This window comes from Zeugodacus cucurbitae, chromosome 5 (assembly GCF_028554725.1).
Source record: "Zeugodacus cucurbitae isolate PBARC_wt_2022May chromosome 5, idZeuCucr1.2, whole genome shotgun sequence".
Lineage (NCBI taxonomy): Eukaryota > Metazoa > Arthropoda > Insecta > Diptera > Tephritidae > Zeugodacus > Zeugodacus cucurbitae.
The window spans coordinates 17997747-18014319 of NC_071670.1; the positions used below are offsets into that span (position 1 = coordinate 17997747).

At 33.0% G+C, this 16573-nt stretch overlaps 1 protein-coding gene across 1 annotated transcript; it reads left to right on the plus strand.

Annotated features, from left to right (window-relative positions):
• Positions 1 to 1177: 1177 nt before the first annotated feature.
• Positions 1178 to 7995, plus strand: LOC105218089 (probable cytochrome P450 4s3). The gene is made up of 4 exons (XM_029043963.2): positions 1178 to 1479; positions 6428 to 6881; positions 6947 to 7653; positions 7722 to 7995. The coding sequence occupies exons 1-4, from the start codon at positions 1329 to 1331 to the stop codon at positions 7877 to 7879; spliced, it is 1470 nt and encodes a 489-aa protein (XP_028899796.2). The 5' UTR covers positions 1178 to 1328; the 3' UTR covers positions 7880 to 7995.
• The last annotated feature ends 8578 nt before the right edge of the window (positions 7996 to 16573 follow it).

Sequence of the window (16573 nt, forward strand, 5' to 3'; positions counted from 1 at the left end):
ACTCACTGCGTACCGCTGCAGCCGAAACAATTGGATTTCGGCAACGACAAAAAACAAGCTGGTACGAATAACTACATCTATTTATCTCTGATATAAATGGAAAGGAAGAGATGGTGTACTAAATCTCTCAACATTTCAAAGTAATCGTAAATATAGCCACTTTGTTGCACTGTACTCGTTTGTGAAGTCACGATCTTAAATTTTCGACTCGAAACAGTCTCTTCTGATTTACTTCTTTTTTGCTAGTAAGTATATTTTTAAATCGATTACAAGTCTCTAAATTTATTTCCAGCGAGCATTCTATCGAGATCAAGTGTTGAAAATAGTCGCTGAGAAACTCCTACTTTGAAATCAGATGCCACAACTCTTTCTTATTTATAAATAAATTTATATGTATATCCAAAATATGAGAGTAATCATATTTGTGCTCAAACGAGTATAACATGATTTATTAGAGAACTTTATTTAACCGTTCTCCTCTCTTATTAGCAGAAATAATCTGCTCTCATAACTGCATTTGATTCCTAACAGTATGTTAACGCTGTACCTCCAACTGTTTTGCTTTTATCAACACAAGCCGATTATCAAATTATATTGTTTATAAAATATATGATTACACTGGTCTACATAAAATTTTTACTAAGTACTTTTTTAAAGAACACCATTGTCAACTTTAAAGAACCGAAAACATTTTTTTAGCTCTCTTAACCCTCAAAAATTAGCCATCACTCGCTTAGGAAGCGGTTGAACTTTATTCAAATAATTGTAAAAAATTCTGCTGAGTAGACACTTTTATAGACCCGACTATAATAGGGGCTTAGCTGAAGAATGAAGTTGTAAATTAAATCATCAAATTTAATAGGTTAGCAATATTAATTTAAACTGTTTAATACTTTACCCATAAAAGAAATTCATTACATTTTTTATTCGATTTTATTATTTTCACAATAAAATTTATATATCTGATAGCTCTATACTCGAATCTTAGCGTCCAACATTTACTTAAAAAAAAAAAATAAATAAATAAAATATTTGTTGAATAGTGTTATCGCACCGACAGCAATATGCCGTAATATTTATTGTTTTTATTTACATGGCATTATATTATGAATATGTAGTAAATAAATATATATGTATGTAATCAATGAATGAATTTATCGCCAGCGATAAAACAACTCCCAGCGTAGCTCAGTTCGAGTCCAACTGCCTCCAGTGGCAGTAACGTTGTGCCGCGGCTTTCTAGTTTCTGCTCGAAGACAAGTCCGTGTGTTATTGATAAGCTCAATTTAGTAAACTGTTACATTGGAAAACAAAAACAAAGCACATAAATGAACGCTTTGGCGTTAATCGCTTTCGCGCTGTGGGCGCTTTTTATGCGCTACTTGCCGAATATAATACAATTTTTACGCATAAGAAAATTCGCGGCCAACATACCGGGGCCGAGTATTGGTGAACTGATTGAGAATGCGAAGAAAGGGCGTGAGTTAAATATTATGTTGTTATTTATTTAAGTTGATTTGACAGTTTTGTGTTTGGTAAATCTTCTAGATAAAAACACACTGTGCGAAGCGAAATTAATTATATAACAAGTAAGGAAAGGCATAGTTCGGGTACAACCGGACATTTTATACTATCGCAATTAATTGCAATATTTTTATTAAGATAACACACAATTTGACCAATATATTCGGTGTAAATCGAAAAGGGCTGGTATAATTCCTGAACCGATTTCACTCGTTTTCATCACCAACATACATTATATCTAAGATTATATTCTCGTTTAATTTGGCGAAGATATTTCACATATTAACCGATTTATAACCGATTATACCGATATTTTCGGTAAAAAATTACCCTAAGGCACTGAGTTCTTCAAATTCGATATCCGGGGCATTGAAAAGTTATAGTCCGATTTCGACAATTTTTTCACAAGCGGTGCCACAGATCATATACAGTATTTACATATGTCAAGTTTTATTCCGTTATCTTCATTGGTTCCTTATGTATACATGTATTATAAAGTGAAGGAATGAGATGGAGTTCAAAATTGAGTTATATGGGAAGTTGTTGTGGTTATGAACCGATTTCATCCACATTCCACACGTGTCATCAAGAAAATATTATATTATCATTATTCATTCATTTTTCTTTTTTTTATATCAGCTATTTCTAGTGTTACTTAACTCATATTAATCGGGTCTCCGGGTCCCTGAAAGACTTTAAATTTATGGAAAATTGTATTCAAAATAAGATAAACAGATATCTGAACACCGAAAAAATACTGTTTTTAATTTAGTGCTTTCATATAACAGGTTGTAATGTGGTACTCACTGCAATTACAACGTAAATCTACATAATATTTATGTATATTATTATAATAACTAGCGCTATTATAGCACCTTGTGCTTGCAAAACTGCATTAAGTATTGCATCCATAATAATATTCATAATACTGACCTTATTCAATTATAAAGACTGAACTTGAATTTTGATTTTGTAAAGTTAACCTTTATACACATACATTATACATTTATATGTACATATACTATATATTAGATCTATGCAAATAAATATACATATATCTATTGGTTGGTACAGATAATCTTGCTTTTTATACTCTCGCAACCTGCTGCACAGAGTATAATAGTTTTGTTCACATAACGGTTGTTTGTGTCACCAAGAAATATAAGAGTTAGATATGGGGTTATATATACATAAATGATCAGGATGACGAGTAGATTTGAAATCCGGATGTCTGTCCGTCCGTCCGTCCGTCTGTCCGTGCAAGCGATAACTTGAATAAAAAAAAAGATATCTTAATGAAACTTGGAACACATGTTCCTTGGTACCCTGAGAAGGTTGCTTTCGAAAATGGTCCACTGCCACGCCCACAAAATGGCGAAAACCGAAAACACATAAAATTCCATAACTAAGCCATAAATAAAGCTATGGAAATAAAATTTGGTATGAAGGGGCATATTTGGATGTAATTTTTTTGGGGAGGTGGGCGTGGCCCCGCCCCCAAATAGGTTTTTTGTATATAACTCGCAAACCAATAAAGCTATATAAGCCAAACTTTCTTTCTTTTAGCCATTTCCTTATACAGTCCAAAAATGAAAGAAATCGGATAACAACCACGCCCACCTCCCATACAAAGGTTAGGTTGAAAATTAATAAAAGTGGGTTAACTCCCTAACGAAAAACGTCAGAAACACCAAATTTTACATAAGAAATGGCAGAAGGAAGCTGCACTGAGATTTTTTTACAAAATGGAAAATGGGCGTGGCGTCGCCCACTTATGGGTCAAAAACCATATCTCAAGAACTATTCGACCGATTTCAATGAAATTCGGTATATAACACTTTCTTGCCACCCTGATGACACGGGTGGAACTACGTCTATTTTCCATATAACTCTATTTTGAATTCCATCTGATTCGTTCACTTTATAATGTATTCATAAGGAACCAATGAAGCTAGCGGAATAAAACTTTACACAAATCCCTCAGATATTTTAATGTAATTCATTCCCTCTGAATTTTTTTCTTATAACAGTTTCTCTCTGTACCTGAAATGGTAAAAATCAGGTCATAACTTCCCCCAGATCCCATATACCTAATTATAAGTAATATTAAATTAAGTGAGCGTATGTGATTGGCGTTGCAACCGTTTAGCCGGTTATAGCCGAATCGACGATAGTCTTCGATATATTGTATCTTGGTGGTGAAAACGAGTGAAATCGGTTTAGGAATTACCTCAGTGCCCATATACTATTTATGATGATTTTCGTTATTCTATTGAATTTTATACCAAATATATGTGTCGACTTGTGTTATCTTTATAAAATTACATCAATAAATTGCAGGAGTATAAAATGTTCGGTTACACCCGAACTTAGCCCTTCCTTACTTGTTTAAGTTCTTAATGTTTGCAATCTTATTTCTTATCTACCTTAACAAAGTCCAATTTTTTGTTTGTATGAGAGAGCATTCCCTCTCTTGCAGTTATTGTTCTAATTGAGTACTATACATACATACATATGTATAGCAACATGAATTTGAAACTCAGCTCCCAAAATATTTTTTTAGATTAATATCAAAATAATTTCATTTTGTTTAATCCAAGAGATAAGTAAATAAACTCTCTTTTAATGTTTGTTTAACAAATGAAGCAGATATTTAAATTCTGCTTAACATTAATTTAAACAAGTGCAAAGTTCAGTTATTGGCCTACGTAGCGTAAGCCGGTTTATTTTGTTTGTTGCTAATAAGTTGAATCGTTTTAATATTGAATATGACAATGTTATGATTACTAGTACACGCGTTGTTGTCATTATAATTATAGAATGCATTATTAGGGGGTATTGGAAAATGACTGTATATATTTATTGAAACTGGGTTGCTATAAAATTGTCTGCTTTTACAAATTGTGATGGCCGCAAAATGAGTTTCTTATTTGAATAATACAATATGAATTTTTTGGATTTGAGAGAAACATATGTATGTATGTATGTATTAGGGTGATACTTGTAAGTAGAAAGAATATTTGTAAAAAATATTTTCTAAAACTAGTGATGATGAAGATAACGACGAAACAACATACTTTAAATTTAAAAATACAAAGTAAGGAAGGGCTAAGTTCGGGTGTAACCGAACATTTTATACTCTCGCAATTTATTTATTTAACTTTATATATATTATATAATACGCAATTTGACCCACATATTCGTCATATATAGTGCATAGAGTCCATTGAAAGTTGGAAACCATAATATTAGGTTAGAAGCACCGAGGTCCTCGTGTTCGATATATGGGGCCTTAAAAACCTATGGTCCGATTTCGGCGATTTTTAGAATGGGACTGCCACACTATAAACATAGTATTTGTGCAAAGTTCTGCGTCGATATCTTCACTAGTGCTTACTTTATATATTGTAAAGTAAACGATTCAGATCGTCTTCAAAGTTCTGGTATATAGGAAGTAGGCGTGGTTGTGAAGCGATTTGGCCTATTTTTACAACACATCATTGGTATGTAAGGAAACTATTACAAACCAAGTTTCATTGAAATCGGTCAAGTAGTTTCTGAGATATGGTTTTTGACCCATAAGTGGGCGGCGCCACGCCCATTTACCACTTCGTAAAAAAATCTGAGTGCAGCTTCCATCTGCTATTTCTTATGTGAAATTTAGTGTTTCTGACGTTTTTCGTTAGTGAGTTAACCCACTTTTAGTAATTTTCAACCTAACCTTTGTATGGGAGGTGGGCGTGGTTACTATCCGATTTCTTTCATTTTTGGACTGTATTAAGAAAAGACTGTGGCTAAAAAAAACGACTGCAGAAAATTTGGTTTATATAGCTCTATTGGTTTGCGAGATATGTACAAAAAACCTATTTGGGGGCGGGCCACGCTAACTTCCCCAAAAAAATTACATCCAAATATGCCCCTTCATAGTACTTCATACCAAATTTTATTTCTATAGGTTTATTTATGGCTTAGTTATTGCACTTTATGTGTTTTCGGTTTTCGCGGTTTTTGTGGGCATGGCAGTGGTCCGATTTTGCTCATTTTCGAAAGCAACCTTCCTATGGCGCCAAGAAATAAGTGTGCCAAGTTTCATCAAGATATCGTAATTTTTACTCAAGTTACAGCTTGCACAGACGGACGGACGGACGGACGGACAGACAGACATTCGGATTTGAATTCCACTCTTCACCCTGATCACTTTGGTACATATAACCCTATATCTAACTCGTTTAGTTTTGGGTGTTACAAACAACCGTTATGTGAACAAAACTATAATACTCTCTTTAACAACTTTGTTGCGAGAGTATAAAAATACTAAAAAGGCTTACAGAAAGGTACGTTTATAATTTTATAGTAGAGCTGTCCCCTGTTTGAAAGTCTAAACTCAATACAATTCACACTCATACAAATTTTTACAACATGAATAACAACATGCCACCTATTTATATTCAATGTTCTAAACTTACTCAACAATTACAAAATTAACAATATACAGAATGAAAGATAAACAGAAGAAGGAGAAATTTAATTTGAATTTAGTAGAATTAATGAGACGTATGTTTATATAGAAAACGTTTACTTTCTATATATAAACATACATACATAAATATATAATGCAAACCAAAGCATTTTAAGTTAGTCTTGCGCTTGAAAATATTTTTAAGAAGCGCTGCCACATATTTAAAACAAATTTAAAAGTTTCTTTAAAATTCAAAATGGTAAGATGAGATAAGAATAGCTTTTTGCAAGATCAAAATGGCTTTACAAAGCAACTTTACAATTCCAAATAGTTTTAGAAAGGGTTGCCACCTGGTAACAGGTAATTTAATTGTTTATAATAATATAATATTAATAACAAATATGTTTCTTCAAACTAGTTCATTATATTACCCGCTCGTTTCAGAAATACTCGCATGGTTGAATACGCTTTACAAGAAACATGGTCCTGTTTTTCGCATATGGTTCGGTAAGGATCTCATGGTTTTCTTTTCTGATCCCGAAGACGTTCGGCAAATACTAAGTAACAACAAATTGCTAAGGAAGTCCAAAAATTACGAACTCGTCGAGGTATGGTTAGGCAAAGGTCTCCTCACAAGCGCCAACGAAGCATGGCAACGGCGACGAAAATTACTCACGCCCGCCTTCCACTTTCGCATACTGAGCGAATTCAAGGAGCCCATGGAGGATAATTGTCAAATTCTTATCAGCAAATTGCGCGAGAAAGCTAATGGCGAGCAATTCGATATATACCCATATATAACGTTATTCGCTTTGGATGCCATTTTAGAGACGGCGATGGGCATAAAGAAGAATGCGCAGATGCAGAGTGAGTCAGAGTATGTGAAGGCGGTGCAAACGTAAGTAAATAATAAATAACTTTATTTAAAAAACATCTCTGATTTTCTCCTCTTGCTCATTACAGCATTTGCCGCGTCATGCACAAGCAATCGTTTTCATTTTGGCAACGCTTTGAGCTGCTCTATCGCTTCACTGATTCGTACAAAGAACGCTCCGAGGCGCTGAAGGTACTGCATGGCGAAACCAATCGTGTTATCAAGCTGCGCCGCCAGATGCTGCAGGACACCAACATACATAATATGGCAGACGCTGAGAAATCGGACGACGTCGGCGGTAAACGGCGCCTAGCCTTCCTCGATATGCTGCTGATATCGCAGCTGGAAGGCGGTAGTCTAACGGATCGTGAAATACGCGAAGAAGTCGACACGTTTCTGTTCGAGGGTCACGACACTACGAGCTCTGCAATAGCTTTCTGCATTTATCTTCTCTCCCAGCATGAGCAGGAACAACAGCGCGCTTACGAGGAAGCCGTAGCCATGCAGGGCCGTGAAAAGGAGTCAATGCGTTACTTGGAAGCGGTTATCAAAGAAACGTTACGTATTTATCCCTCAGTGCCATTCTACTCGCGCAAAGTGCAGGAAGATTTACAAATCGGTAATTTAACAGTACCGAAGGGTGCCTCAGTTAGTACGTTGGCCTATATGGTGCATCGTGATGAGAAGAATTATCCCGAACCGGAAAAATTCAATCCAGAACGATTTTTGGTAACCGACAAAGAGTTGCATCCATTCGCTTTCGTAGCGTTTAGTGCGGGACCACGAAATTGCATTGGTAAATAAAATAAAAATATTGTCATTTTTTAAAAGTTTCATAATTTCTTTGACATATAACTATTTTAGGTCAAAAGTTTGCCATGTTGGAGTTAAAGCTTTCGCTCTCGTCTCTATTGCGGAGTTATGAGTTTTTGCCTGTCAAAGATTTCGTACCCAATCCGTTGGCCGAGTTGGTGATGAAGAGTGGAAATGGCATACAGATACGTATGAGACCAAGGAAATAAAATACCGTTACTAGCTTATTAAATATTTTTACCGTCTTGTTTTTTAAAATAATATTTGTTTTATGAGATATAAATAAAAAGCTTTTTTACTAATTGTTCGAAATACTAAAACTAAATAGTGTTAGTAAAATTTATTTTCTGAGGCAATTTTGAGAATAGTTGCCACCATTTTGAAATTTGTAATAAATAAATTATAAACAAAACCCACACATTGTGGAGTTTAAGAAAACTTTTATTTATTATCTTATTACTATTTTGAGAAAGGTTGTCACATGTTCATTTTCTGTATCCAAATGAATTTTTATAAAAAATTAAATATTGCAAAATTTTTCAAATAAAACTAAATAGATTTAGAAAATATTTATACATGTTTTCCTGAAGTGAAGAGTTGTCATATGTTTCAAATTTGGTTTTTAAAAATCGTTAATGAATTGGTTCTGTAATTCAGAGAAAAGCGGTGGTTCTCAAAGAAAAATTATTATCGTGTAACTGTCAGAAGCTTGCGAAAAACCAATAAATTCAAAGCTGGGATTCCATTCGTGTTTTCCTACTGAGTCAGACAATATACAGTAATAGAATAAAACCATAGCATACTTATAGGCGTCAAGAATACAGAAGTGTCTAGCGATTAAGAGAAGCTTTAATCAATTAGATTAAAAACGTGATTTCACAATTTTAACCTTATAGCAAAATTTTAATTCATTTTCATTTAATTTAGTGCATTTATTGACCATATATCTATATTATAGATTATAGATTATAGATTATAGATTATAGATTATAGATTATAGATTATAGATTATAGATTATAGATTATAGATTATAGATTATAGATTATAGATTATAGATTATAGATTATAGATTATAGATTATAGATTATAGATTATAGATTATAGATTATAGATTATAGATTATAGATTATAGATTATAGATTATAGATTATAGATTATAGATTATAGATTATAGATTATAGATTATAGATTATAGATTATAGATTATAGATTATAGATTATAGATTATAGATTATAGATTATAGATTATAGATTATAGATTATAGATTATAGATTATAGATTATAGATTATAGATTATAGATTATAGATTATAGATTATAGATTATAGATAAAAGATTATAGATTATAGATAATAGATTAGAATAGAGATTAGAGATATAGTTAAGAAACCATTATTTGTCAAATGATGATCCGAGCACATTTTACCACCTTTCCTTAGAAAATTCTCTTTAAAGTCCTGAATATAGCTGGAAATTTACCCACCCTAATACACAAGTGCATGGCACAACCTGCTATATGGAAACAGCATTTGTCGCGCATTGTGTACGCCCTAATTTTAACGTTAATGTTAGTACAAAAGCAAAATATTTTAGTATGCAGATGGTGTTTCAATTATTTTGTAAAATACATAGCAAGTGTCGCTAAGAAATGCAATCGATATTGCCAGTAGCAGTCAACGGTAGCGACAAAAAAGCAAACCGGTGGGACGAAATTCAAGGTTGCCATTTGGCATGAACGAAAAACCGAGCGGTCGGTTGCACAAATGTATGCGCTTGTATGTGTGCATATTTGTAGGCGAGTGCAAAGTCTTATATACTCGGACATTTGTATTGGCAAAGCCGCGACTTAAGCGTGCGAATTACCCAAGCTATAGGTTTGCACTTCAAACGCCAAACAGAACCGTTGCGTATAAACAATATTATTAGCTAGAAAATACTTAGAGACCGTTAATTTTTGGCACTTGTGTGTTTCGTTAGCGTATGAGTAAGTGGTGGTCAACTGGTGAAGCGTCGCTGATGCGAGTGTTGCGCATAAAAACGTGCCACCCTCAAAGCTTGCCATATTTGTCATGCATACGCAGATGTATTTATGCGCGAGCGTATATGTAGGTACAGTAAGTTTATATGGGAACCTAAAATAACCAATACACACGTCAAACTAGCAAAACAGACGAATACCGAATACCTCATTGTGGAAATTATTGCGTTGCTTAGATTTGTTAATTAGTACTGTGACTTTTACCGTATTTGTTAATACTTTGACTTTGGAGCGCATAGTGCTTGCGAAGATGTCGTAAAGCGCTGCGGCAAGTAGTAATGAAGGCGGGTAGCAGATGGAATGGGTCTATGTAAGAAATAACATATTATGCATACATACGAATCAATCAATCGAAAAAATATAAATATAACGGTAGTTATAATTGAAACCGACGTTCTGATGATCTAAATACATACACGTATATAATGGTATCCCGAAAGATGTTTTCAAAAACTCAACTATTTATAAGCACTCGGGATTTCACTGGAAGTTATTCAATTTTCAATGATTTTCATAAAATTTATTGCCTAAACTTTTCAAAAACAAAAATTGATCTGCACCATCCTGATATTACACCGAATATTAATAAAATCAAAGCGATCAACATACCACTATGATGACTTTTTGAATAAAATGACTAACAAAGAAATTTTCTTTTCTCCAATAATTAACTACATTTGAATTGTAGGAATGGGAAGTACAAAAAATGCAATTTTTGAGCTTCTATTGTCTCTCAGCTTATATTCGGATTTGTACGGAGAAGATTATCCAGAAACAAAAGACTTAAGACACAAACTTGTTTCTGTAAAAACTAAATCATTTAATTTAATTCTTTCGCATGAACATAATTACTAACTATAAAGTATTAACATTTGTTTATTTTGAGAAAAGTGAAAAAAAAATTGCAAGAAATAAACGGGAAATTCTGAATATAAATTTTCATGGTGCCGATAAATGTTACATTGCGTTTAAATTTTATTTTGTAAATCGAGTCCCATATCAAAAGCAATTGCCATTTAGAAATAAAAAAGCCTTTCGATATAATAGTAGAATAAATCCACTGCCACGAAATGATGTAGCATAACCATAGTCAACTCGAACTCGAGTTGTAGAAGTCGAAGATCTCCATAACGTGAACTTTTGAATTTGCAAATGCGCTTAGAAATCAAATTTCCTTCTATAACTCAAACTTCCTTAACTCGAAGTTCTTCATAACTCGAACCCTTGAATTGGTAAAAGAAGTAAAATTTCATACAAATTTCCTTCCATAAATTGAATTTTTCGACCACGGCATAATACAAAATTTAAAATTTTACTATCGAGGCAGAATTTTAAAATAGTCCCTTTATATCGTATGGAATGCAAAGAAAAAAAAGTAAGGAAGGGCTAAGTTCGGGTGTAACCGAACATTTTATACTCTCGCAATTTATTGATGTAATTTTATAAAGACAACACAATTCGACCCATATATTCGGCATAAAGTTCAATAGAATAACGAAAATCATCATAAATAGTATATGGGCACTGAGGTAATTCCTAAACCGATTTCACTCGTTTTCACCACCAAGATACAACGTATCGAAGACTATACGCTCACTTAATTTAATATTACTTATAATTAGGTATAGGTTGCGAGAGTATAAAAATATTATATTATACATATTACTAGCAGACCCGGCCACACGTTGTTGTGGCTAAGGTATACATTAAATTAAGTTGGTCCAATCTTGGCTTCAGCGACGATATTGATTACTCGAGGTCGATTTATGTCACGCAGCATGATGACAACTTACATTACTTTTCATTGTAAAGTGAGTGGTGATAGTAAGGCAATTTTAAATAGTTTGGGATAATTGACTACGTCATCCTGTTTTGTAGCTGTGTCAACTCTCCTGGACCGAAATTCTAAATTGTCGCATTAAGATCATCGATATCTTTGTTTTTTTTACCACCAATATAGGTCATTCAATCAGTCTTATATGGTTATCATATTAAGGTTTCATGTCAGGAAAACTTCTCTTTCAAGTCAATGAAGTGACAGAAATCTGTTGGAAATGCTATTAATCCATCGAGGTGTCAACTGCCAACTGCTTCTACATTCGCAATTTGATATTGTTGCAAAAACACTCATATGTTAGTTGTTAATTGGCGATACTTTATGTGACTTTAGGCATGCGATTAGCCCGTTAGTAACAGTGATCCAGGAATAATTGGAAGAGTCTGGCGTAAATCACCTGTTAACAGAATCCTGACTCGACCAAAAACGTTTATCGACAATCAAGATCTTTTAAAGACCTGTGCAGTACCTCCAGCGACTTGAATATGAATATTTGGAAAATCTTCGTTATAGCGCTATTTTTGGCGATTTTGCCGACTGGTGGTTCGTTCATTTGCAATTTAGGAGTAATTTCTAGGCCGAATGTGCCGTACTAACAGGTGCCTAATCCCGTTAACCTTGGAAACTTGGTGAAAATGAGTGAAATTGGTTCTGGAATTACATCACCCCTCATATACTATATATGATGATTTTCTAATGGACATTATGCCGAAAATATAGGTCAAATTGTGTGTTATCTTAATAAAATTACATCAATGAGTGTAAAATGTTCGGTTTTGGGCTATCGACACATGCTTATGCAATTGAACAATAACAAAAATATTTTAATAAAGCAACAATGACAACCTTCAAAATATTATTTTTTTGTTTTCTCTTTTTATATTTTTCTTGTCAACTCGAATAAAATTCTCTTATTGATATCTTTCTCGCAATTTTTCCATATTTACTCACTTTCTAATCTTTTTTTGGCCTTCCACGAATATTTCAAGACTTAAATTAGCCAGATCGGTTTGAACTTCAACAATTTTTAGTTTTCTTCGGAAAGTTAAAAAAATTTAGGGGTGGACCACCCTTAACCTTTAAGAGGATGAAAAATAGAAGTTGTCCTATTCTCCACCCTAGCCACCCTAGACACTAAAATTCACGAAAATCGGTCGAGCGGTTTCAGAGGAGTTCAATAACGTACACCGTGACACGAGAATTTTATATATTAGATTATCCATAAATGCAGATTGCATAAATCATGTAACAAATGCATAGCATATAGACGTAAAGAGCCAAAAAATAGTAAACTGCAACAAACAAAATTACAAACTACATGTTTAGCGTATATATGTACATAAAACTTTATGCGAAGAAAATAAATTAAACTGGGTATAAATATATATTTTACATGTTTTTGACAAATTGTATTAATGAAAAAAAAAATTAATGAAAATACTATTACTCGAAGTCTGTTTAACTCGAAGTTTTTTCTGGATTATGGTGATTCGAGTTAGAGAAGTTCCACTGTATATGTAAATATTTGGAGAAGGGTTGCCAAAGATTAAAAAAAATTAAATTAAATATTATAAAACAGGAGTCAAACTAAGAGGATTATAAATATATTTTTGGAAGAGGTATTTTAACTTCTAAAGGTCTAGGCCCGTCGGCAGACATCCCATGTACATACCTACCACTTGTTGAAAATTTTAAGTATATTATCAGATAAAATTAATTCATATTTAGAAAAATCGACAGCTCTAGTGATCATAAACCAATTCCGAAAGTGTAATAACCTAGTTTTAACATAGCTTTTAAGCCTAGAAGTGCGATAGTGATAGCAATATACTCATTATCTATGATGAGCTTAGCTCGCGTAAAATCTTGAATTAACATTAAAATATAAATAACATTATGTAATTATATGCACACATAGTATGAGCCATTAAAATGGAAATTAGTTGCTTGTGGTTGCATTTTGTATTCAATGCCAATGTTAAAACCAACACACATATGCACATAAATAATGTATATGTATATATACTTGCAGTGAGCGATGCTCATTGCCTAACGCTGTACATGTAAACGCACGTGTGTGTGCTTCCGATGCAACTGATTTGTTCACGAATGCAATAGGAAGCTATGCAGCCGCAACCGGTATGTATGTTTGTACTTAATCTTACTAATATGAAACTAACCAGTTTTCCGATGTTTGATTATTTATTTAAAAGGGTCATTGCGTGACCTTGCTGTAAACTGATGGCTTAAATGCAAGTTTTTTCCACGTGAACTTGTACTATTTGGTACTTTGCATGGTAGTCAAGTGAGATATTTAATATAAATACTAATGGCAAATTAGCGGTGTATCTGCTTAGTCGACAATAAACTCGAATTCTAGCTAAAGTGTTGGATACTCAACGGAAAAATTCATATCTTGATTATTTTAATAATCCATCAGATATCTAGAACTTTGACCTGCATAATCATTTCTAACATATTACTAGATCACTGCAAAATGTTCGACTATTTTCTTCAGTTAGTTAATATTTCCCAATTATGGGTTTACTATTAACTAAATAACGATATTAAATATACAATTTTTATGAAAACCCATATGAAATAGCAATAATTTTACACAGCTTCACATGGTGTAAGTTTCGGTGAAAAATTTAATTAATTTATCAACAGAAATAATATAAAAAATATACTATATTATAGATTTATTCTACACAGTATTCTGAAAATTACCGCTTTTACATTCGCCGAAGGAAAAACCAAACCACGATCTAAAAGTCATTCTGGTACTTAAGATTGGATGTATTACCCATTTACATATTTATTTACTTTTGTTTCTGGAGACAACGAATTTCATATTGTATCAATGTCATTCGGATGTCATAGAAGGGTCTTGCTAATTTCATGAATTTTTCGCTTGATTAAAATCTATATATCGATTAACTCTTTAAGAATAACAGCTTTCGTGTGACAAAAAGTGCAGGTTTATTATAGAGGTTGTAATATAAGGCGTAATACAAATAGTTTAATTTACTATTGGTTTTATTTAATATTTCTTATTGTTTTCTGACAACGAAGTGTGATAAATAATGAAAACATCTTTCAATCAATCTATCTCAAGGATTACTCAAGAACTTGTCTTACTTACTTACTTACTTACTTACTTACTTACTTGCTTACTTACCGATATTATATTTATTAGCGCGGACAACATTATTGAGACCACTGACATCACTTCTCAGAAATATCTCTAATCGAAATATTTCAAATTGCTGAGGACTGCAGATTACGAACAAGCTGGTGGCCCACTATCAGTGGATGACGAATGAATACGGTAGGCGTTGGATAACGAACAGTACCTGGGCGACTACCATATCATTCTGATTCGAGATCCTTCAATATTTCTTAGTTTAATAAAGTATATCTCATGAATTGCTCAATAAATTTCAACCAGATTCGACACATATTACTTTGAAGACATCTTGATGTTAAAGTTTCAAAATGGGTTTACAGCCGCGCCTACTATATAACATACATTTAAATATTTCTGTTACAATATTATATTGAGGACGAATATTTAGTTCAAATTGTGTGTTATCTTAATAAAATTAAAACAATAAATTTCGAAGTTACACCGGAACTTAGCCCTTTCTTACTTGTTTTTATACCCTAAACAGGGTATATTAAGTTTGTCACGAAATTTGTAACACCCAGAAGGAAGCGTCGGAGGCCCTATAAAGTATATATATATATATACTATATCATATAGCTGCCATACAAATTGAACGAGGGGAATCAAGGGCTTGTATGGAAAACTTCCGCCTTTTACTACATATCTTCACGAAATTTGGTGTGAGTTATTGTTCATAGAAATAATTTAATCTCCGAAAAAATTGTTCAGATCGGTTCACTATAGCATATAGCTGCCATACAAACCGAACGATCGGGATCAATGGCTTGTATGGTAAACTTCCGCATTTGACGTGGTATCTTCACGAAATTTGACATGGATTACTGCTTAAGGTAATAATATAATCTCCGAAGAAATTGTTCAGATCGGTTAACTATATAATGTCTAGCAAACAACCCGGCTAAAAAGAATTAGTAAAATGTTTTCTATTTTTTACTTACTTGTTCTTACGCCTTTTGATTTGCTTAAACGCATAGTTACTAAAAGAAATGCACCTGGTACAGCTGAAGTTAACGTTTTTTTCTTGTTTTTATTTGTATTATGTATGTAATTTTATTTCTGTACTAAATAATGTCAATAAGTAAGTTACTGCATTAGCCGTAGAACTTAATCTACCAAAATCAAGCAGTAGATGTGTAAATACCCCTAGCATTCCCGTACATATGCAGAAACTGAACATATGTATGTATGTATTTTCGTAAATATTTACTAAAATTCAAGTAGATGCCGCCCTTCAACTACTTAAATACACATTATAGTATATCCATATATACATAGCTGTATTTAAAATTTCAGTACATTTAAGCAAGCAATAGCAGCACGTACATCGATGATTATTGGCAGTGCGGAGCTTACGTGTGTTACCACCACACTAACCTAATCAGCAACTAGCTGCTGTATCGGCCGGCCGCTACTTAAACTTGATCTTCGTAATTATCTACACGTGATTGACATCAAGAGTGTGTATGTTTGTGTGTGTTTGTATTATTTACTTAACGTTTAGTCTAACTCAATAAACATTAAAAGTATACATAATATACCGTTTCACGGCCAAACAACGTACTTGCGGAACATTTAACACATATATGTTCGTATACAGATATACTTACATACGTACTTATGTACATATGCTCATCAGCAGTCGCGGCAGTTTAATAGATTTATGATTTCGCAAATATGTATTCTTCAATTATTATTTGTAACTGTGATCAAGTCTGCGTCATAAAATTATAACAAAACACTTTTGATGACCATTTCACCTTAATTTAGTAATAAGTCATTTTGTTAGTGCATCCTTCAAAATTATTGACCCTTAAGTTATTAAAATATGATAAATGTC